Source organism: Pelophylax lessonae (genome assembly GCF_965119305.1).
Source record: "Pelophylax lessonae genome assembly, chromosome: 2".
Classification (NCBI taxonomy): Eukaryota; Metazoa; Chordata; class Amphibia; order Anura; family Ranidae; genus Pelophylax; species Pelophylax lessonae.
Genome location: NC_138769.1, coordinates 175,898,122 through 175,923,823, shown reverse-complemented (window position 1 = coordinate 175,923,823; position 25,702 = coordinate 175,898,122). Strand labels below are relative to the sequence as shown.

The following is a 25,702-nucleotide window of genomic DNA, read 5'->3' as shown; positions in this document are numbered from 1 at the left end:
AGGTATGCAAAGCAAATTCCATGGGATGAGCAAGCTTGGGACACAAGGAGGGCAACACAATGTCCCCATTCAAATGGAAGTCAAATTTGGGCAGAAATGATGGACAGGGATCAAGAACCACTTTACCCTAAGGACCACCAAATAGGGACTGCGACTGGATAATGCCACCAATTCGTGAATGTCACCTTCTGGGGTAACATAGACAAGGAAATTTCCCAAAGATTCTCAAATGGAGGTTTCTGGAGAACCAAAAGCACTAAATGTAAATCCCATGGCGGCAAAAGAGACCCTACAGGTACATAGAGCGACATGTCGAGCCGCCTGAATGAAGGTACGAACTACTGTAAAGAGTGCATTTCTAGGGGTCGCTGAAAGAAGATTGCCAAGGCAGACACCTGGCCCTTGATGGTACTCAAGGCCAACTTCTGAATAAACGCCCTGTTGAAGAAAGGTTAAGATCCGAGCCACAGAAAAGGATCGAGGATGAATAGTTCATATTCCCATCGCACACCTTCCTGGATAAAAGCACATCAGTTGTGGGTGCTGCAGCGATCACCAGCTGGACACTGGATCTATCACGGATACATACATATTCGCCAACACACCAAGGATCTTGCACAGCAGTCCAAGTAAACTTTTTATTGCAAAAGGATCACGTTAGGATAGGTGCAACGTTTCGGAGTCACGCAAGACCCCTTAGTCAGGAATGTGATGAGGATGAACTCACAACAAGAAATGTACGCTTTCCACGTACAATGGTATATCTTGCTGAAAGACAACTTACTCTCCTTCACCATAGTAGGGATTACTGATCCAGACAAACCTCTATCCCTCAGTACCTGGCTTTCAATAAATAAGCCATTAAAACCAGTGACTGTAAAGCAGGATGGTGGGTTAGCCCTTGGGACAACTGGTCTTCTCTGAGTGGAAGCCCCCAAGGGACATTTAAGGCCACCAGGATGATTGGAAGATCCTTGCTCTTGATTCATTGCAGGAACTGCGGAAGAAGCCTGAGCCGAGGATGATACTGGCTTTACTGTGGCCCTTGGACGCCTGCGGCGTCTACCAGAGGTACTCGTGATCTCGCTACGAACTTCAGTATCCTCCTGTGGTGCCGAACCTGCTAAAGGAGATGCTTGTAGGATTGTGCAAAAAGAACTGCCTTGAAGGTGGATACCCCCAGAATTTAGAACCTGTATGCAAATTGGGAGAGAGAACTATCTGTGTGAAAACAGCCGGAGAATCATGTCCTGTGGTTCCTGAAGTTTGTCCAGAGGAAGGACCACCCTGGTCAGAATTAGAATCAGACCTAGGTAATTCACTAACCTGGACAGTGATAGGGGGGACCTTAGGTAGTTCTGACATCACTTGAATCTTTGCAGGAATTAAATCTGCACAAGGAGATTCAGGACCTAAAAAACCTGAACTGAACAAACTTTGTCCCCCTTTCTGGGTACCCCCAAAAGAAACATTTTGCGGACTTCTTTGACGTGCACAAAAGAGGTCCACGGGGCCAGAAACCAGCAAAGATGTCCCCCCACCCCAATAATGGGTGAGGGCAGACCTTCATGCTGAATTGGTCTTGTCTGGGGTCTGAAGAAGCTAGCTCTAGGCTTACCAGAACAAGGCTGCTTGGAACCTCCTGGGGAAGATTTGAAAGATCTATTTCCCTTATTCTCTGTCCCAGGAGCACAAAATAATGTTCTATGGGCTGAGAAGGAGGTCCCCCTTCTGCGACGAGACTCCTTTCCTTTCCTTGACTGCGACAGGAAGGTATTCTTCACCCCCCCGTGAGACCCTTGATGTCATCCAGTGTAGCCCCAAACAGGCGATTGCCTTGAAAGGGCAGATCAATGAGAGCTTTCTTGGAGGCTTGGTCTGCGGACAAATTCTTAAGCCACACCACGCACCTAATTACCACCCTGAAACAGAAAGTTTGGACATCACAGGAGCTGTATCCAAAGCTGCATCACAAATAAACTGCAGCCCATGGACCAACTAGTCCGCTAGATCAACATAAGCAGCGGGGACCTACCCACCCCCCAGGCCCTGGTGCAAAAGCTTGGCCCATTCAATTATGGCGCTTTTCCACTGCATGGAACCGAACAGTTCGGCACGCTTTTGTGCTTTCCACTGCTGGTACCGCATGGTATAGTGTCGGAACGGTTCGGTACGGTACGGCGGCGCTTTTCCACTGCATGGAACCGAACAGTACGGCACGGTACGGCTCTGAAAAAACAGTACCTACTCGATTGTGGTTCCAACAGGTACCATAACTGGTACCATATCCCGCAATCCTTTGCATGCAGTCACTACTAGCCACTGATTGGTCAGAGAATCCCACCCACCCCGTTGTTATCCCACCCACTTAACTTTAGTACTACTTTAGTGGAAAAGCAAACCATACCGTACCGTACAGAACTGTTCCAACACCGTACCATGCGATACCAGCAGTGGAAAAGCTAACCGGGCCAAGCAGGGCTGAGTAGAGCCGAGCCGGTACTTGCAGTGGAAAAGTGCCATTAGGGTCTAAGACAACTGAGGCAAAGACTGGCTGTAATTCCAAACCAGCCATAGTAAACATGCTGCGTGCCACAGCCTGTGCTTTCCTGTCAGCCGGGTCCTTAAAGGATGGGGATTCCTCCTCTGGGATCATGGTTGCTTTATTCAACCTGTAAACAGGAGGGTCTACCACTGGTGGACTAGTCCCCTTTTTTAAAAGTGGCTCCTCAAAAGGGTAATGTACAGCAAAACGTTTGGGGACCACAAACGGTAATTTTGGTTGTTCCCATTCCTTACAGGAAAACCTGTCAAAATAAGGCCCATAAGGAAACACCTTTGGATTGCGAGGTGATTAATGCGTACCAAACGACATAGCCACGTCTATGGCTACATCAGCCGCATCCTCCATTTTTAAAGTCCCACGCACTGCAGTCATAAGTGCGTCTACCAGCGCTTTTTTATTCTCTGCTGTGACCATGGAGGAATCATCCTCACTATCAGCTGGATCTGGGGCTGTGATATTAAACCCCCCCTGGACGGGCCACATCCATGGCAGCATCAGGCTCACTCATTGCACACAGAAGGCTTTTTTATCTTAATGCATTAAAGCATTAAGATAAAAAAACATTCTGCCTTAAAGCATTAAGATAAAAAACATTCTGCCTTTACAACTCCTTTAAATCTGGAAGCTTAAACTATTGTTTTTGGGTCACATGCAGCCCTCTCATCTTTTGCGGTCCTCAAAAATATAAACGGATCAAGGGTTCAGTGGTCCTGTTGTTAATAAAGGCTATACTGCGGGTATACAGCGGGTATACAGCGGGTACCGCTGCCTCCGACCTGGTGTCATTGCTCCCTTCGGGGTTCCGGCCTGGAGGCAGTGGCTGCTACCTCTTTCCACTTCTAGTCGGAAATTGACTTGTGTGATATATTGCTAAGACATTACTATGATACATGTATACAATTCTTGTACTGTACTTGCTAATTTCCATATGCACTCTACAAATTCACCATGGAAGATGTTCCACTACCCTGTTGTTTCTTATGTTACCTACATCACGTTGATGTTTTTCCTGTTCTCATGTATGTTTCCTTTTTAAAATGCAAATAAAAATGTATTGATTGAAAAAAATAAAGGCTATACTGCAGTTTACTACTTTAGGAAATGTTTTGAGATCCCATTCTCTCAGCTAAAATGTTATAAGTATCAGTTATTATTCTGATGTTAAAGAGGAGATCCAGTCCCCCTACCTTTACTCTTCCCATTCTCCTTCAGCTGTTTTTCTATCCTATACCCTCTGCCCTTTGTATAAAGTCACACCGCCTGGACTTTATTAGCACTCTCTGTTTTAGAAACTTTATTCCTAGATATTCATTTTAAAATATACCGTCACCTGCCCAGTGGATCTGACATTGTCCTGCAGTAACCTGTTGTCTGTGCCTATGTTCTGCACTGCCATCTTGGAAGGTAGCTAGCTGCCTCTTCCAGGTTCAAGCAGTCCACCCACAATGAGACAGAAGCTACACCCCCACCCATTCTGTGAAAGGGATATGTAATGGGAGTCTCCCAGGGGGCTTCTGGGACAGGACATGCCATTCTGACCTAGGCCAAAATGGTGGTGGGAGAAGGAGTCACTAGAAAATTACAAAAAAGCCTCACAGGAGCCTAACCAGTTATTATTGTGCTGGGGTAGGGGGTGGAAGCATAGGGCCAAACTACATTTTCAGAGTAAAGATCTGCTTTAAGTGCTATGATCTTTTTTTGCTAAACATGTGTAGCCCTCAGCAGACCTATTGAGTGCCCTTTTAGATCAATTACAAGTAACATGGTCCTGTTAAATTGGAGTTTGACAACTCTGCTTTAAATGATGGTCAAGATTTAAATAGTTGTTGAAGTGATTTAGAAAATTGCTTCTGTGAAATAAATAAAATATAAATTCTATTTTTGTTACTTCTACATGGGTAAACAAAAAAGAAAAGAAAAAAAGCATCCATCTCAACTTAACAAAGCAATTTCTGCAATTTCTACATTTTTATCTTCTAAAACTAGTATGTTCATGAAATTGTCTAATCAGAATGTGATTAATATATGGAGCTTTTAATCAGAACATCATGTGAAGGTTTGAAGGCTACAGGGTTTCACAGTATCTAGGACACAAGTCATGTTGATTAGCACGTACAAAAAAAAAAAAAAAAAAAAGTGAAGCCACAGAGAACCAACGAGATCCAACTAAGCCTTCTTCATCTCCTGAAGCATAACACCTCCATATGCTTTCCTAATTGATAAGATAAAATACCTGGAAAGCATCTGTAGTTTAAAGCCACTGTTTGCATCTTACAGACTAAAGGGACAGAATACTCAATTTTAATTTGTTTCAGTGGATAATTAATGGTAATGAACAAAAAGGAAAGATATAACAATCAAACAGGTTTGTAACAAGCAATCACAGAAAAGTGATGATGGAAATTAAAATAGGTATACATGGATAAGAAATGACATGAAGTTAATCTAAGGCGACCTTCTCAACTGGGGTGCTCTCTGGGTTCATCAGGGGTGCTGTCAAATGACTGTAGTTGACCGAACAGGTAAGTATGACCTAATGGGGGGAGGGGGGGTTACACACTGTATGTATTGAGGAGGCTGGGCAGCTTTTCATTTAAACATTTTAATAAATATTTAATTATATCTTTTCATTTGACAACACTGAAGAAATAACACTTTGCTAGATTGTAAAGTAGTGAGTGTACAGCTTGTATAAAAGTGTAAATTTGCTGTCCTCTCAAAATAACTCAACACAAAGCCATTACTGTCTAAACTGCTGGCAACAAAAGTGAGTACACCCCTAAGTGAAAATGTCCAAATTGGGCCCAATTAGACACTTTCCCTCCCTGGTGTCATGTGACTTGTTAGTGTTACAAGGTCCCAGGTGTAAATGGGGAGCAGGTGTGTTAAATTTGGTGTTATCACTCTCACTCTCTCATACTGGACACTGGAAGTTCAACATGGCACCTCATGGCAAAGAACTTCTTGAGGATCTGAAAAAAAGAATTGTTGCCCCACATGAAGATGACCTAGGCTATAAGAAGATTGTCAAGACCCTGAAACTGAGCTGCAGCATAGTGGCCAGGACCCTACAGTGGTTTAACAGGACAGGTTCCACTCAGAACAGGCCTCATCATGGTCGACCAAAGGAGTTAAGTGCATGTGCTCAGCGTCATATCCAGAGGTTGTCTTTGGGAAATAGACGTATGAGTGCTGCCAGCATTGCTGCAGAGGTTGAAGGGGTTGGGGGGGTCAGCCTGTCAGTGCTTAGACCATATACCGCACACTGCATCAAATTGGTCTGCATGTCATTCCAGAAGGAAGCCTCTTCTAAAGATGATGCACAAGAAAGCCCACAAACAGTTTGCTGAAGACAAGCAGACTAAGGACATGGATTACTGAACCATGTCCTGTGGTCTGATGAGACCAAGATAAACTTATTTGGTTCAGATGGTGTCAAGCGTGTGTGGCGGCAACCAGTACAAAGACAAGTGTGTCTTGACTTCAGTCAAGCATGGTGGTGGGAGTGTCATGGTATGAGGCTGCATGAGTGTTTCCGGCAGTTCATTGAGGGAACCATGAATGCCAACATGTACTGACATACTGAAGCAGAGCATGATCCCCTCCCTTTGGAGACTGGGCAGTATTCCAACATAATAAGGACCCCAAACATGCCTCCAAGACGACCACTGCCTTGCTAAAGTAGCGGAGGGTAAAGGTGATGGACTGACCAAGCATGTCTCCAGACCGAAACCCTATTGAGCATCTGTCGGGCATCCTCAAACAGAAGGTGAAGGAGCGCAAGGTCTCTAACTTTCACCAGCTCTGTGATGTTGCCATGGAGGAGTGGAAGAGGACTCCAGTGGCAATTTGTGATGCTCTGGTGAATTCCATGCCCAAGAGGGTTAAAGGCAGTGCTGGAAAATAACGATGGCCACACAAAATATTGACACTTTGAGCACAATTTGGACATTTGCACTTAGGGGTGTACTCATTTTTGTTGCCAGCAGTTTAGACATTAATGGCTGTGTGTGGAGTTATTTTGAGGGGACAGCGAATTGACACTGTTATATAAGCTGTACACTCACTACTTTACATTGTAGCAAAGTGTCATTTCTTCAGTGTTGTCACATGAAAAGATATAATAAAATATTTACAAAAATATGAGGGGTGTACTCACTTTTCTGAGATACTGTATGTTCTAAATCTGGAGCTCAGAAAGCATTGATGAAAACCAAAGCATCTACATGACAGTCAGGCGACTAGATTTTTCAGAAAGAAAGGTCAGCAGAAGCAGCCTACACTTTTCTCTCATGACAAGTTTCCTTTAAATCATCCTGAATTTATATACACTTGTGCCATTTGTTCCCACACTGCCATATTAAGCTACGGCTGCCTTAACCCAGGAACCAGATGACATTTCTATCCACCTACCTTCTCCACATATTCAAAGACTAGGTATAATTTTCCTCTTCTTCTAAAGGCTTCTTTCAGCTCAACTATATTTTCCTGCTTCAATGTGCGAAGCATTTTAAGCTCTCGAAGTGTCGTTTCCTTGACTTCTTCATTTTCTGGAAAATAAAGAAAAGGCAAAAAAGACAAAATTAGAGACAAAGTAACAATAGTGTTCTTTAAATTGTTCTGTCTGACTTAAGGTTTGTGCTCCCCTCCCATGCCTCTTTGAAATAAGTAATTGTAGGCACTAAAGACCCACTTTAAATATCCATAGCACTTGTTAGAATGTGAGTTATTTTGTCATTATGATGAAAAAAAATTGCTATATTCCTACTCAATTCTTCCAGTCCAGTCTTTCAACAAAACCTTGCAGCGCAATAATCCTAAATTTAGCAATTTTAGCAATGTTTTCCTGTCGTTTTCAACTGCAGCAAATAGCCTGTTATTAACGGCATCTTAAAATTGTCAAGGCCGGGACTAAAAGGCTAAAGTGAAAAGCAAGACTAAGCACAGGTGAAAAAAAAAAAGAAGTATGGTAAATAAAACATGCAGGATCAAGAAATGGAAATAAGAAAGGGAAAACCTCCCAAGCATAGAACTGTCTGAATATAGGAATACATTTGTTCAAAGAGCTTTCAAAAAGAGATTGAAGAACTATTACATCAATGAAGAAATGTTGAATCAGATAATAGAAATTAGGTAGTCCTATTTTATGGCCCAGAAACAGAATTGAAAGACCCACCAAATGAAGAAGGAATAGGCATCATACTGCTAAAAAGCAATGAAGAAACAGGAATGAAAAGTAAAAGGAAGCTCTACACTGTGGCCTGCAATTTATATATGAAATGTAAAAAGCCAGCTGCAGTATGGAGAAACATTTGGGTGAACAATGCAAAGCCAATAGTAATAGCCATTCCCCACTAAATGTAGTCCAGACAAAATGTCTATTTCCCCACGAGTTATGTGATTGGGCTCAATGTGTATGCTGCTGCTTCAGGTGGGCCTGCCGCACACTCCCTTTCACCAGCAATGTATTCAGGAGCAAGCACTGCTCATTAAGCCATGTGGAACAAATGCAATAGAATCCAAGGGACTGCACACTTGAAAACTGCATCCCCTTTACTACATAGTCACATACAGTATCTCACAAAAGTCAGTACAACCCTCACATTTTTGTAAATATTTTATTATATCTTTTTATGTGGCAACACTGAAGAAATTTACACTGTTATACAAGCTGTACACTCACTAGTTTACATTACTACAATCTAAAGTGTACAGCTTGTATAACAGTGTAAACTTGCTGGCCCCTTAAAATAACTCAACACACAGTAATTAATATCTAAATCACTAGCAACAAAAGTGAGTACAACCCTAAGTGAAAATGTCCAAATTGGGCCCAATTAGCCATTTTCCCTCCCTGGTGTCATGCGACTCATTAGTGTTACAAGGTCTCAGGTGTGAATGGCGTGTTAAATTTGGTGTTATCCCTCTCACTCTCTCATACTGGTCACTGGAAGTTCAACATGGCACTTCGTGGCAAAGAACTCTCTGAGGATCTGAAAAAAGAATCATTGCTCTGCATAAAGATGGCTTAGGCTATAAGAAGATTGCCAAGACCCCGAACTGAGCTGCAGCACAGTGGCCAAAACCATACAGCAGTTTAACAGGACAGGTTTTACTTAGAATAGGCCTCGCCATGGTCGACCAAGTTGAGTGCACGTGCTCAGCATCATATCCAGAGTTTGTCTTTGGGAAATAGACGTATGATTGCTGCCAGCATTGCTGCAGAGGTTGAAGGGGTGGGAGTTAGCATGTCGGTGCTCAGACCATATGCCGCACACTGCATCAAATTGGTCTGCATGGCTGTCATCCCAGAAGGAAGCCTCTTCTAAAGATGATGCACAAGAAAGCCTGCTAACAGTTTGCTGAAGACTAGCAGATGCCGGACATGGATTACTGGAACCATGTCCTATGGTCTGATGAGACCAAGATAAACTTATTTGGTTCAGATGATGTCAAGTGTGTGTGGTAGCAACCAGGTGAGGAGTACAAAGACAAGTGTGTCTTGCCTACAGTCAAGCATGGTGGTGGGAGTGTCATGGTCTGGGGCTGCATAAGTTTCGCTGGCACTAGGGAGCTACAGTTCATTGAGGGAACCATGAATGCCAACATGTACTGTCACAAACTGAAGCAGAGCATGATCCCCTTCCTTCGGAGACTGGGCTACAGGGCAGTATTCCAACATAACGACCCCAAACACACCTCCAAGATGACCACTGCCTTGCTAAAGAAGCTGAGGGTAAAGGTGCTGGACTGCCAAGCATGTCTCCTGACCTAAACTCTATTGAGCATCTGTGGGGCATCCTCAAACAGAAGGTGGAGGAGCGCAAGGTCTCTAACATCCAACAGTTCCTGTGATGTCATCATGGAGGAGTGGGAGAGGACACCAGTGGCCATCTGTGAAGTTCTGGTGAACTCCATGCCCAAGAGGGTTAAAGCAGTGCTGGAAAGTAATGGTGGCCACACAAAATATTGACACTTTGGGCCCAATTTGAACATTTATACTTAGGGGTGTACTCACTTTTGTTGTCAATGGTTTAGACATTAATGGCTGTGTGTCAATTTTTTTGTGGGGACAGCACATTTACACTGTTATACAAGCTGTACACTAAATACTTTACATTGTAGCAAAGTGTCATTTCTTCAGTGTTGTCACATGAAAAGATATAATAATACATTTACAAAATTGTGAGGGGTGTACTCACTTTTGTGAGATACTGTAGTTAATCTGGCTGAAAAAAGACCCAAGTTCATGCAGTTTAACCAACAGAAAAACATACACAAAAATAGAGAACCTCCATATACGCTATCTTATACCCACAGTGGATCCAGAGGAAGGTAATAAAAGCATGATCCAATTTGCTCCAGTGGGGGAAAAATAATTCCTTCTTGATCCTCCAAGATGCAACCAGATATTACCTGGATAAACGTTATCTATAAATATTAGTATCCAGGTATATTATGTACATTTAGGAAATAATCCAGGTCTTTTTTTTTAAGCAATCTAGCTGAACAGAACTAGCTCTTGAGGGAGTATATTGAACATTTTCACAATTCTTACTGTGAAGAAACCTTTCCACATTTGGAGATAAAATCTCTTTTCCTCCAGATGTAAAGAGTTCCACCTTCTCCTCTGTGATGACCTTAAAGTGAATAACTCAACACTAAATTCACTATATTGACCCATTTTTCTTTTACATGCTGATCATATCCCCTTTAATACCTTCTTCTCCTTCTCAAGAGAGACTAAATTCAGTTCCTCTAATAGTTCTTCATAGCTGAGCTCCTCCACGCCACTTATCATTTTGGTTGCCCTTCTCTGCACTTTCTCCAGTTTCCCGATATTCTTTTTGTGAACTGGTGCCCAAAACTGAACCTGCATATTGCAGATGAGGTCTTACTTATGATTTGAACAGGGGCAAGATAATGTCTCTCTCTCTCTCTCTCTCTCTCTCTCTCTGCAGTCTATATCGTGAATAAGTGCTCCCAGTGTCTACTGTAGTTCTTTTGGATCCTATTGCATTTGTTCTGTTAATGGGTGGTGATGATCCTGTAATTCATGCACTTCACCCCCATTCACAGAATGCAATGCATTGCAAAAAAAACAAGTAGTAGCAGGTCCCTGAATGGGGAAGAAGGCAGAAGCGGGGGCGCAAGGAGAGCAACTCTTTACAATAGTAGTTGTTGCTGTTAATCTATACAGCACCAAGCTCAGGGCAATATCAAGTAAGTATGAAGGTGGCATTAAGGGAGGATATTTACAAGAAGCAGCATCTGCAGGAAATATGATACATACCATTACATGTTATGTGTTTGGTGCTTTAGTATATCATAAAAAAGAAAAATTTCAGCTTTAAAAAAATGCTGGGCTGAAGCTAGGCTTTACCCCCCGATACAGTCAGACTGGGTCACTTTTGCTCTATGCATAATTTCAGCTACAAGTGAAGGCACTCTTGCTACTTGAGTAGAACATAACTTGTCACATACTGTCAAGTCCATCCCAGTAACAAAGTTGACAGAACTGTCAAAGAAAAAAATAGGTTGATCCCCTTAAAAGACAATTCCCTCCATGTTAGAAGAAATAAACATAACACATTGCAATGCAATTATCCTCCAATCTTTCACGATTTCTGCATGAAAGTAAAAGGACTTTCATAGTGAAATGTCAGTTGTATTTTGTTGTTTTATCAAAATTCCACGTTGTGACATACATTCTGTCAACCTGTTGGCAGCTTTAGGATGGAATACATCTTACTTCATCTTTTAGCAATCTTTCATTGTGTAATTGACTTGATATAGTGTATATAAGGCCATCCAAAAATGTAATATTGATATACTGTAGGTCATATATTTCCATCCTAAAGTGGAATCACTGTACATAATAAATAAATGTCCCTCAAAACGTGTTGTTAATAAGAGTTTGAATGGCTTCATTCTTACTTGAAGCAACTAAGCAGCAGGGGTTCAAATGTGCATATCCCAAGCAAATTCTAAAATACTGCAATGAGCCACATGAAAGGAAGCTGACAGCCATATGTGGCTTATAGCAGGCTGGTGATAATGCATATACAGCAGAGACATAACACTTAAAGCTACTTGGCCTTTATGTAAGAAAAAAAGAAATAAAAAAAGCTCTGACTCTTTAAGTTATTGTTTTTAAAGAGTCTGAATTGCTCATACAGTATACTTCCCTTTTACAGGCCCTTTCCTAATTTTAAGCTAAAGTTCTAGGCTATGATAAAAGTTACCTTACATACTCTGTTCTTTTATAGTTAAATACATGATATGTGCTAAGATCTACAAAAAAAAAAAAAAGGTATGGGGTAAACTGAGTTTCAGTCTCCTTCAACAGGATATGCACAGTATGTGAAAATACTTATTATGTGTATCTCTGAAACACAATGCCATGATGAATGATGAGCATAAAAGAGTACTACTGTATATATTTTGCATAGATCCTATACAACGCCTGTTGGCCTTTAAAGACATAACAAAAATGCAGCACTAAAATAATAAAATAGTCCACAAAAATGTGACCATAAACTGAAGTTTGTCAGAACAACAAAAATAAACAGTTCATATTGTTATGGGTGTAAAACCTATAAAAGTGCTCCACTTCAACCTTCACCCAACGCTTGAAAACACCCGTAGTGCCAATCCTTCATCAATGGTAGAAATACACACTCACCAGAGGGATATGCTGTCTATTACTAGAACAGCAATAAGGGCTTTGTGTAAATAGCATCCAGCATCACCACTCTTGCTTCACAGATGGTAGGACCAGACTGCTCTATTCCATTCTACCAGGGGATAGAATAACCTCTGTCCTTGACAGGTCCTGATGACGCACATTTGCGTGAAACGTACACAGAGCTACACTGAAAGGCTAGAGGTCGTGCCACAATTCTCTGCAGGTTTGGCTGCATGTTATATAAGTTTGAAAGTGGCATTTGTTTTTATACTGGTTGTTTTGATTCAGGATGTTTTTTACGTATATTGGGAAATATGAAAATACTACGCTATGAGCAAACATGCTGAGAACTCTGGTATTATCCCCTGGTGGAGTGGAATAGAGCAGTCTGGTCCTGCCATCTGTGGAGTGAGAGTGGTGATGCCGGATGCCATTTACACAAAGCACTTATTGCTGTTCTAGTAATAGACAGCATATCCCTCTGGTGAGTGTGTATTTCCACCATTGGTGAAGGATTGGCACCATGGGTGTTTCCAAGCATTGGGTAAAGGCTGAAGTGGAGCACTTTTATATGTTTTATACCCATAACATTATTGTTGGTCAGACAAACTTCAGTTTTTCACATTTTGTGGAAACTTTTATTATTTTAGTGCTGCATTTTGTATATATTTGGTCATTGGTGGCTACACTTATTGTACGTAGCAGTTTAAATTTCACTGAAAGAGCGCTGACTTTATTTTACTATTTTTACTTTCAAGATATAGCCCAATTTATAGCCCTTTATGCCCTATGTGCTCTACTGCCTTCAGCACATTCTTTCACTTACTTTGGTCATGCCATTTGATCCAAGGATACTAGAAGTAGATGGTCAAGATCCATGCTGCTTCCTAGAAAAATCTCCTTGATTTCACTGAATCCAAAATAATACCTCCTGGATCTATTTTCAGATTCAGAACTGAATAAATCCACTACTGGATTCAATCTACTCCACTGACACAGGAATCCTGAATAGTTCACATCCAAGTTGTTTTTCCCTATTTATATAAGACCATGGGGGCTGTCGACTAAATTTTAGAGGATATGGGCTCAATGGAGGGCCATATTCACAATCTATCACTTATGATACTGTAGAATAGTAGCACAGTGGCTAAGTGGTTGCGCCTAGCAGCACTAGAGTAATCAGTTCAAATCCCAACTTTTCAAATTCTGAAAGCTATAACTGAAAAATGGTAATGTCCGGAGTAAATTGTTTTTATTTACAGTTTTGTGTACCTTCAGTTTTTACCATTTCACAAAAACATGCAATTTAAAATGTACAAATATTTGGTATTTATTAACTCAATATAGGTTTAACTTTATATTTAGTAGGAATTTAGCAGGAATTTTGTACATTTTCCATGTATGAATCCATCCAATTAATGATTTTAGTGTATTTTTAGCGAAAATATTGGTTTGACAAACATTTGTGCAAATATCCCGGTGCCTTAAAAATCAGTAGCACCTTTTTTCTATTCTACTGACCATGTGCTTTCAGAAAATAAATGGTTGGGGGGGGGGGGGTTTACAAATTCTGAAAGCTGTGAGTGAAAAAGGAAAACTTCCAGATTTTTAGAAAAAGGTTTGCGTACGTCTGGTTTTCACTATTTCTCAAAAAGGCGCAATTTAAAATTTACAAATATTTGTTATTTATTACCTCAATACAGGTTTAGCTTTTATATTTAGAAGGAACTTAGCAGGAATTTTGTATTTCTATCTGCTTATAACAATTTTAGTGCATTTTTAGTGAAAATATTGATTTGGTAAACATTTTACCGCTGGGCCTTAAAAATCAGTATCACCTTCCATTTTCTCTACTGGCTTGGTTTGCTTTCAGAAAATGTATATTTTGGGGGTCTTTTAAAAACTCAAAGCTGAAAGTGAAAAATGAAAGCCTCCCGATTTTTAGAGAAATTTGGATATTTATTGTTTTGTGTACGTTTTCACCATTTCGCAAAAAGGTACAATTTAAAACTTACAAATATTTGTTATTTATTAGCTCAATACAGGTTGAGCTTTTATATTTTGTAGGGATTTAGCAGGAATTTTGTAAAATATGCTGGGTTTGTATCTGCTAATAATGGCTTTATTGTATTTTTAGCGAAAATATTGCTTTGGTAAACATTTGCACAAATATAGGGGGCCTTAAAAATCAGTAGCACCTTCCTTTTATTCTACTGGTCCTATACTTTCAGAAAATATATGGTTTGGGGGGGGGGGGGGGGTCTTTAACAAACTCTGAAAGCTGTAAGGGAAAAATAAAAAAGCAATGCAAAAATTGCAAAAATGGCCTGACCAGCTAAGTTTAATAGTGGGGCACAGGGCCTGGCAGCGAAAGGGTTGAGGTTTAGTTTTCTTTAAATGTAAAACTCTCAGACATAGGAAAGAACTGTACTTAATAAAACAGTTTCTATATTATTCATTAAAAATTATACTGTATCTGATGCTATTCATGCGCACAAAAATGTACTGAATGCATCATTCCAGCTACAAAACTACTCATTAGCGAGCACAATTTCCCCATCTGAAATAATCTAAAAGAAAGAACACTATTAATGTCCAAGCATTTACTTTCAGCAGGACACACTCCCACCTTCAAATTACAATTCTTTGGAGTACACGAGTTTAAAAAAATAAAACCTCAGGGATGGTGATTTCAAAAAGCTACAATGAAGAGAAGAGATGGGTAATTGGATGTGAATTTGTAAATTAAATATATTCAAACATGTTCCTATACATACAATGCATTGAACAAGTATTCATACCCCTTGACATTTTCCACATTTTGTCATGATACAACCATAAAACGTAAATGTATTTTATTGGGATTGTATGTGATAAACCAACACAAAGTGCAAGGAAATTGATAAATGTTTTCACAATTTTTTACAAATAAATATCTCAAAAGGGTGGCGTGCATTTATATTCAGCCCCCCTGAGCCAATACTTTGTAGAACCACCTTTCGCTGCAATTACAGCTGCAAGTCTTTTTAGGTATGTTTCTACCAGCTTTGCACATCTAGAGTGAAATTTTTGCACATTCTTCTTTGCAAAATAGCTCAAGCTCTGTCAGACTGGATGGAGAGAATCTGTGAACATAAATTTGTAAGTCCTGCCACAGATTGTCAATTGGATTTAGGTCTAGACTTTGACTAGACTATTCTACCACATGAATATGCTTTGATTTAAACCATTCCATTGTAGCTCTGGCTGTATGTTTAGGGTCGTTTTCCTGCTGGAAGGTGAACCTCTGCTTCATTCCCCAGTCTTTTGCTCTAACTCTAACAGGTTTTCGTCTAAGATTGCCCTGCATTTTGCTCCATCCATCTACCCATCAACTCTGACTAGCTTCCCTGTCCCTGCTGAAGAAAAACATCCCCACAACATGATGCTGCCACCACCATGTTTCACGGTGGGAATGGTGTATTCAGGTTGATGTGAAGTGTTAGCTTTCTGCCACACATAGCATTTTGCTTTTAGGCCAAAAAGTTCAATTTTGGTGTCATCTGACCAGAGCACCTTCTTCCATGTTTGCTGCCCCCCCCCCCCCACATGGCTTCTCGCAAACTGCAAACAGGACTTGTTGTGGCATTGTTTCAACAATGGCTTTCTTCTTGCCACTCTTCCATAAATTACAAGTTTGTGGAGTGCATGACTAATTGTTGTCCTGTGGACAGATTCTCTCACCTGAGCTGTGGATCTCTGCAGCTCCTCCAGAGTTACCATGAGTCTCTTGGCTGCTTCTATGATTAATGCTCTCCTTGCCCGGCCTGTCAGTTTAGGTGGACAGCCAAGTCTTAATAGGTTTGCAGTTGTGCCATACTCTTTCCATTTTCAGATGATGGATTGAACAGTGCTCCGTGAGATGTTCAAAGCTTTGGATATTCTTTAGAACCTAACCCTGCTTTATACTTTTCCACAACTTTATTCCTGACCCATCTGGTGTGTTCCTTGGCCTTCATGATGCTGTCTGTTTACTAAGGTTCTCCAACAAACCTCTGAGGGCTTCACAGAAAGGCTGTATTTATACTGAGATTAAATTACACAGAGGTGGACTCTATTTACTAATTAGGTGGCTTCTGAAGGCAATTGGTTCCAATAGATTTTAGTTAGGGGTATCAGAGTAAAGGGGGTTGAATACAGATGCATGCCACACCTTTCAGATATTGATTTGTAAAAAATTCGGAAAACCATTTATCATTTTCTTTCCACTTTACCATTATGTGCCACTTTGTGTTGGTCTATCACATAAAATACCAATAAAATACATTTACTTTGTTGGTTGTAACATAACAAAATGTGGAAAATTTCAAGGGGTATGAATACTTTTTTAAGGCACTGTAGATACCCTAATCCAGGGGTCTTCAACCCCTGGGCCGTGGACTGGTACCAGTCCATGGCCTGCTGTAGAGCAGGCTGCCATCACAGCAGATCATAGCAGGAGATGAATCTTGTCACAGACCGCGGGCATATTTAGCAGCCTGTGTGTAGTCTCCCAGCCGGCCGACATTGTCAGCCTATTAGCAAGGGAGGAGGCGGGAGCAGGTGCAGATGGGGACAGAGAGCGGGAGACTTTTCCAAATAACAAGTGGGTAATCACCCACTTGTTAATATAAGTTTGGCAGCTCCCGCTCTCTATCCTGATCTGCAATTGCTCCTGCCCCCTGCCTTGCCAATTGGCTGATATCAGGGGCGGTCAGGAGACATGAGAGAATACACACAGGCTGCTAACTGCCTCTGCCCTGCCAAAAGAAAGACACTGCAGGGAAGGCAGAGATTACAATGCGCACTGTGCAGGGAGGACTGTGATAGGGGCTATGACTGCAGAGAAGACTGTGATGGGGGGTCATGACTGCAGGGAGGACTCTGATGGAGGGGCATGACTACAGGAAGGACTGTGATCGGGCATGAATGCTACGAGGACTGTGATGGGGGGCCGTGACTGCAGGGAGGACTATGATGGAGGGGCATGACTGCAGGGAGGACTCTGATGGAGGGGCATGACTACAGGAAGGACGGTGATGGGGGGCCATGACTGCAGGGAGGACTGTGATGGGCGGCATGACTGCAGGGAGTACTGTGATGGGGGGGGCATGACTGCAGGGAGGACTCTGATGGAGGGGCATGACTACAGGAAGGACTGTGATGGGGGGCATGAAAGCAATGAGGACTGTGATGGGGGGCCATGACTGCAGGGAGGACTGTGATGGGCGGCATGACTGTAAGGACTGTGATGGGGGGGGGCAATGTCTGCAAAGGGCACTGTGATGTGGGGGGCAATAACTGCAAGGGGCACTGTGATGTGGGGGACAATACCTGCAAGGGGCACTGTGATAAAAAGGGGACTGTGCTGTAAAGGGGGACTATAATTATTACAGTGAAGTCCCCTTTATATCACAGTGCTCCTTTGCAGTGCAGTGCGGGGTGGGGGGGTTGTGAGAATCTGTAAACTGCCTTCCCCAACTGCCACACCCCACCCCTCCCCTGGTGCAAAAAAGGTTGGGGACTGCTGCCCTAATCTATATGTCCACAAACAATACCAATTGTACAATATGCAAAGTCAGAATGATTCTGCATTCAGTTCAGTTTTTAAAGGGGCAAGTCAGAGACCACTGCCTGCAGATTCCTGGAGTGCAGTAGTTTTGCTCTACTGTACAAGTGCTGCGATAAAAGTTAGAATAGCGCATGACTGATTATTATACTGTATATGCATGAATACACATAAAATAATAGCGTTTTAAGTGCTTCTAAATAAATTAGAAGCATACTGTAGCTAAGTGGTAACATACTGTATTTGTAGGGCATGTTAAAGCAAAGCCCCAAACAAACATCAAAGCATATGTCAATTCTAACAATAAATTTATCTTTTTGCTCCCTTTTAGTCTGCTAAATATACTATTGAAAGTGTTTTATTAGATCTGTTGGAAAAGTGCAAAAAAATAGCCTTTCAACCAGCCAGAAATCTTGTGAGCTGAGAAATCCTGTAGTCTCTACATCTGGACTGTTATCAGATAGCATTGTTCCCTGCTACCTCCATGAACTGCAAAACATCTTCACCTGCTATGGAGAAAAGAGGGAGGTGTTATGTCATCCTGACATATGTCCTGACACATGTTGTGTTATCCTAACACACTCCCTGTCCTGGGGACTGCTAAATATGGTTGCCACACTAGGACAGAAGTTGAAGGCTAGAAATTTTCAGGTAAAAATAAAAGAAAAAAGTGTGAAAAAAGAAAACTAAGGTAGCCAAGCCATCTGAGGAGCAGTAAGCAGCAGTACTATCATTTTATTTTTTATTTTTGGGTTTAAATGCTTTTAATACCATTTTTTTTTTGGTCAGGGCTCCAGGCAAACAACAATTTCGACACTTTTCTAACAGCTCTGCTTATTGTATAAAGAGATTAGTGAGTAAACATCAAAAATACCGTATACCAACTTGCAGTGCTTTTCACTTTTATAAATTACTTTTATTCACATGCAATGTGTGCCCTTGAACCTACTAGAAAAAATCACTACTCTAGAAAGGGCACAGCCCCCTCCTTCCTTGCATGTCATAGTGTAATTACTATCTGTGCTGGCCCAGCTCCTTCATCCCTCACCTTTCTTCTTAACCTTTTAAGTAGCTGCTGGGGGAGGAGTGAAGTGGAACACTGTAGAGTGTTACATGAGTTACGCCTCTGAATCTGTTCGGGCTGCTGACATTACACATAAGATGACACCCCCGAGAGCAATCTCAGGGCTTTTGGGTCTACACAAGAGTGGCTTTAGTTAAAAGCACGTATAATGTTATGGGAATGCTTTTGTGGAAATAAATGGTCTGGTGACAGGGTCTCTTTAATGCTGGAATGTGGTATCGGATTAAACCCGTTGTCTGCTCTAGGGGTTTATATTGATGGGCATTCTTGTCAAACACTGCATTTTACATTCGAGCAAATGCAGCTGCATTCAAATAGAATGTGCAGCTTTTGATAAGAAAAGGCTGCATTTGACCTACTTTACCTGAAGTTTAAATGCACCTCAATGTGACATGCTGCGTCAAAAGAAATGTACTTAGCGCAAAGCAGGTGAAACAGAGCCTCTGATCTGCCATGGGTGCTGCTGCTTTAAAGTCAATGGAATTTTGCTAACCTGCATCTTGAGGTGTGTGCCAAATGCACATCTAACATTTTACTGGACTCTTATCAGTGGAAAAACACGCCTGCCAAACGTGGGGATTCACCGTACCATATATTTCCATACACTGTAAGTGGCTAGCACCTGGCTCTTTTCCATAAACTGTAGGTGGCTAGCTACCTGGCTCTTTTCCATAAACTTAAATGCTTGAAACAGTTATCCGCTTTCCTGTTTGGGTTGTATTGCAGCAATTAAAATGACCTAATAACTGATAAATACTATCATATTGGAGTGTTGCCTATCCAGATCCCTTTGTATGTTCTCCTACAACAACAGCAAATTTTACACTTCATTTGGAAGCATTGCAGACCTAGATTTTCCAAGCATACCAGATTCCAGTCTAAGCTCCTTGGTGGGCTGGGAGTCCCACATTAACAGAAAAATGTACAAGGCCACACAGTTGGCCTCTATAACCAAGTATCAAACTGTCACTGAAGGGCCTATGTAGGTATCTCTTAAAGCTGCAGACTTCTAGCCCTTGGGGATAGATAATTTGCTGTGGGTCCTCCAAAACTTGCAATATTCAGGCATTGGATCATGATTCCAGTCTAAGCTCCTTGGTGGGCTGGGAGTCCCACATTAACAGAAAAATGTACAAGGCCGCACAGTTGGCCTCTATAACCAAGTATCAAACTGTCACTGAAGGGCCCATGTAGGTATCTCTTTAAGCTGCAGACTTCTAGCCCTTGGGGATAGATAATTTGCTGTGGGTCCTCCAAAACTTGCAACATTCAGGCATTGGATCATTTCTGAACTCGCTTGTTTCCACCGCCTTATGTAATAGTGAAATCGTTTCATGTCTTACTAACCAGTTAAAAGCTACTCGATTTTGAACTGTTCCGATATCTCCAGGTAAAACACTTTGTCACTTCCATGATCTGCCCCTGCCCCACACAGCTCTTCCAACACAGACAGATGGGGGTTTCTCTGACCCCCTTCAAACAGAAATGCTGCAATGTCCCTAAATCCCGAGGCTTGATCTCTTTGCTGTGTAACTCGCTTCTCACTGGCTCTATACCACAGTGCCACATTTATATGCACACGTAGACCTTAATCAAACTATAGAACTGGAAAGAATTGTCCCAAATTTGGAACATTTAAAATTATGTTTTTAGAATATTCTAGCCTTGGAAACTATAACATTTTATATTAATGGCATCTAGTATCTACCTGTTTTGCACTTCACTCGAGGTTGTACAGGGAACTGTTTCCACGGCTGTTTAGATTCAGGGATCGACATGCATATATGGTGGACATGCCTGATAGCTCAATCTTCACAAAATCAAGTCTATGACATATATAGTACACTGTTAGGCACTCCTATCCCTATGCTCCCAGGCGAAGCACTACTTAACCTCAAACCAGTTACTCTCTGGAAGCATCAATTTAAAGATGACACATGTTTTGACAGCAACCAAACTATTGTGAATGCCTGGCTATGTGACTCACTCTCCTAATGCAAGGTTAAAATTAGACTTTCTATAGACATTCCCCAACAAAACATTAATAGCAAAACTCTCACACAATGCTCACAATTATTTAAAAAAAATCTAAGATTTGTTGGTTTTATACTTCTGTCCTTCACCTGATAAACCTGTAATGTTGACATACTATTGGGCCTTAGGGACTTATTTAGTTAGCCCTGGCTCCAAAACACTAATTTCCCCTCCCCACTCACTTTCTCGCTAGCACCTATTCATTCTTAGCTGTATAGGTTTAAATTACTTTCGAACTTCCGATTCAGTTATGGGTTAGGTTCTTGCAGGCATTTCTAATATTGTTCTTCACTGATGTAGCTCCAATGTAACTGAATGATATGTTGCATTTTCTGTACAATGCAATGTAAGTAATATGGATATCCAATTGCCTGTATACTCTCATTTTATTTAAAAAAAAATATTGAACAAAAACATTTTTTAATGCTTTTCACCCAGTCATATATTCCATATTTCTGTAGAATGACTATAAATATTTCCTATATGAAGAGTTAGTACCATTGCCATGATTTCATCGGAGAAGGTTGCTTAACATGAACCATGCTTGATGATGTAAGAGTAAGGTAGAACATATATGTAGCATATACAGTGGGGAAAATAATTATTTGATCCCCTGCGGATTTTGTAAGTTTGCCCACTTACAAAGAAATGAAGGGTCTATAATTTTTTTATCATAGGTGTATTTTAAATGAAAGAGACAGTGAGTAAAATAATTATTTGATCCCCCAGCAAAACACGACTTGGTGGAGAAACCCTTGTTGGCAAGCACAGAGGACATTTCTTGTACTCAGTGACCAGGTTTGCACACATCTCAGGAGAGATTTTGGTCCACTCTTCTTTACAGATCTTCTCTAAATTCTTAAGGTTTCTTGGCTGTCTCTTGGCAACTTGAAGTTTCAGCTCCCTCCATAAATTTTCTATAGGATTAAGGTCTGGAGACTGGCTAGGCCACTCCATGACCTTAATGTGCTTCTTCTGGAGCCACTTCTTCGTGGCCTTGGCGTTATGTTTTGGGTCATTGTCATGCTGAAAGACCCATCCATTACCCATCTTCAGTTTTCTGGCTGGGGGAAGAAGGTTTACATCCAAGATTTTACAATGCATGACCCCATCCATTGACCCATTCATGCAGCAAAGCCGGCCTGTACCTTTAGCAAAGAAACAGCCCCAAAGCATCATGTTTCCACCTCCGTGCTTTACTGTAGGGATGGCGTTCTTAGGGTCACAGTCAGCATCTTTTTTCCTCAAAACAGAGGGAGTCCTGCTCAAAAAGGCACATGTACAGTCATGGCATTGAAAATCTAAATGACTCAGAGAAGGACTGGGAGAAAGTGATGCGGTCAGATGAGACCAACATTGAGCTCTTTGGCATTAACTTGACTCGCCATGTTTGCAGGAAGGGAAATGCTGACTATGACCCTAAGAACACCATCCCTTTAGGCAGGATAGGCGGATAATCACCACTCTGGAAGGTTGGTCCATGAGTCATGTATATCATATCATGGCGGTGAACGATATACACTAGAAGCCACCTTTTGTCCTGTCTCCTCATCCCCTCTTGGACTACTTTATAGTACATTCCTACATTGTATGACATGTCTGTGAAAGGCTTTCTCCAAATTACTTGGACCCCTATTATGGGATAGAGAATCATGCCTCTGACACCAAACTAATTAGCCAAAATACGGTGCTGTCTTGATTGGTATCAGCTACTAAGAGGGGACACTGCTATATAGAGTGAAAAAGACTACTACTGAAATGTGGGTGCTCTTTATCAACTGAAGAAATAATACCTAGATTGGTCTATGCCATCAGCCCTTGCCTCTATCTATCAATAGAGAAGCCTGTTTATCCTGCCTACTATCAATCCCCCCATACACAGCAAGAAATATCGGTATTGCTTGGTCTCTCTGGCCCTGACGAAGCCTGATGCGAAACGCATTGGCTCATTGGGACCTTCAAACCGAATATCAACAAAGACTTCTTGCACCGACATCAGCTTGAAGCATGTACTATTCCCCTACCAGGGGTATATATCTGTGCTGTGATTTTTAATGTTATTGGTGAATATATGGGGGATTCTTGTGTTTTCCAGTGATCCCTCATGTACACACTTTTTATGGCATCAATAGAATAAAATGTCTTAATTTATTATTATGGATCCTTGGTTTTCCTTTTTCCAACTGACCCTTAAAACCCATACTTTCTCTATGTTGTGATACGTCCCTACAGTCAAGCACGGAGGTGGAAACATGATGGTTTGAGGCTGTTTCTCTGCTAATGGTACAGGCCGACTTTGCTGCATTTAGGGGCCAATGGATGAAACCATGTATTGTAAAACCTTGGATGAGAACCTTCTTGCCCTCAGCCAGAAAACTGAAGATGAGTCATGGATGGGTCTTTCACAATGACAATGACCCAAAACATACCGCTAAGGCAACAAAGGAGTGGTTTAAGAAAAAGCACATTCAGGTCATGGAGTGGCCTACTCAGTCTCCAGACCTTAATCCAATAGAAAATTTATGGAGGGAGCTTAACCTTCGATTTGCTAAGAGACAGCCAAGAAACTTTAAGGATTTAGAGAAGATCTGTAAAGAAGAGTGGACCAAAATCCCTCCTGAGATGTGTGCAAACCTGGTCACCAACTACAAGAAACATCTTACCCCTGTGCCTCCCAACATGGGTATGGCCCCGTTCACATAGGGGCGACGCTACTTCGCACTGCGACCAGGTCGCCTCACAGGTCGCCTTAGTGTGAACGGGGACTTTCTCTACCAAGTGCTAAGTCATGTTTTGCTTGGGGATCAAATATTTATTTTATTCACTGAACGGCAACTTAATGTATAACATTTTTTTTTGTTTTTTTTCCTCGATTTTTGGTTGATATTCTGTCTCTATCATTCAAAATACACCTATGATAAAAATTTCAGACCCTTAATTTCTTTGTAAGTGGGCAAGCCTACAAAATCAGCAGGGGGATTAAATAATTATTTTCCCCACTGTATAACAGAGTTTTGTTTAAGCTTTGGTGCAAGACTGAACACTTTCCCATTCTACCAAAAAAAATTAAAGCTAGCATTTTCAAAGTTATAAATCCTACAACAAACATCAGGTGAAATACCATTGGCAAGAGTTATTAAGAAATTGTGTTGTGGCATTTCTAGAATGGTCTAGTAGTCTTCCGTAGCAGAACGTAACCACAACAGTAAGACTTGGAGAACAGTCACACTTGGCTTCATTTATCTATTAATAAAGCAGTTAACATGCACCAGAGTATAGATTCAGCCTAACAACAGTATCTGATATATAGAGGAAAAACAAAATAATACTTTGTTTAGCATCAAGAGACAACACTGCAAAACAATCAGACCCACTAGAGACAAGCCAGGGGCACAGGCCTGCTGTTGCATCAGATGACAATTTAAAGCTTCAAATATAAATATATATAAAAGGGAAAGAGCTTAATTATTATAAACAGTTTTTTTTAACCCACACATCTGTCTATTTATCAAATCCACTGCTAAAAAATGTAAAAAGAGAGAAAAGAAATTGCATATTTATTTTTAATGGTATTCTCTAGTGGCAATTCCACCCTGCATGTTGCTTGCCCAAAGATTTCTCTTCCATCACCCTTGCTCTTCTGCCTTAAGATTGACAACTAACAAGGGTACAATTATTTGAACATATCATGAATGACACTTTAAGTTCTCTATAGAGTTCACATAGGGGTATCTTCCTATCCAGCAGAGATGCATTACCAATCCATGGTAAGCAACAGGAAGGGCAGATTTGCCATTACACAGAACCATAGAAATGTGAAAAATTTTTATTTTTGACTTACCATAAAATCCATTTCTCTGATGTTTATTGACAGACACAGCTCCTTATCTTCTTGACCATTGGGTTATACTGCCCTATACAGGAGTAGGACACTTGGCTGGAAAAAACTTGACTACGCCTATGGGGCAGTCCCGGGTGGTATACTCTCACTTACAGCTATAGGCACTGAGTTTTGTTGCAAGCAGTGTCAGAAGAAAGTCAACTCCACAGAGGGGTGGTTGCTGTGTCCGTCAATGAACATCAGAGTAATGGATTTTACGGTAGGTAAAAAAAAACATTTTCTCTTTCGTTCATTGACCATTGGGACGTCCTAAAGCAGTGTCAAACATTAGGGGTGAGAACAGCAAGGAAAAAATTCCCTAGGCTATACCATAGTCAAAGAGGTAACATAGAGCTCAACCATAAACAACTGGAGCTCACCTGAAAAAAACAATACACCCTCAAAGAGGACCAAGTCCTCTAAACAGCAGCCTGCAGAAAACTTGTGGCCAAAAGAAGCATCCGCAGATGCCAACACGTCCACCTTATAAAACTTTGTGAAAGTGAGTACAGATGACCAGGTGGCTGCCTTGAAAACCTGCAGCACTGACGCCTGATGACGGAAGGTTTGGGAGGCACCAAGCGCCTGAGTAGAGTGCACCTTAACAGATAAAGGAGGAACCTGACACTTAATTGAATAGGCCTGAATAACTGTCTGATTCATCTAGAAATGGCCGCAGTAGAAGCAGCCAACCCTTTTCAAGGTCCATCCGTGAGTACAAATAGCGAGTCTGACTTCCTAAAAGACTTGGTAGCTGACAGGTACACCCTGATTGCCTGAACCACATGCAAGGAATGCAAGGCAATTTCCTTGGGATTTTTAGGCCTGGGACATAGGGAAGGCAACACAGTCTTCATTCAAAT

General features: G+C 41.3%; 1 protein-coding gene across 4 annotated transcripts in view; it reads right to left on the bottom strand.

The window, feature by feature from the left end:
* Positions 1-25,702, bottom strand: part of CDKL5 (cyclin dependent kinase like 5) — a 543,213-nt gene that overhangs the window by 183,328 nt on the left and 334,183 nt on the right. For all 4 annotated transcript variants that reach the window (XM_082245786.1, XM_082245789.1, XM_082245787.1 and 1 more), the window contains exon 6: positions 6,980-7,116. In XM_082245786.1, the coding sequence (XP_082101912.1) occupies positions 6,980-7,116 (137 nt within the window). The remainder of the gene's footprint in view (positions 1-6,979; positions 7,117-25,702) is intronic.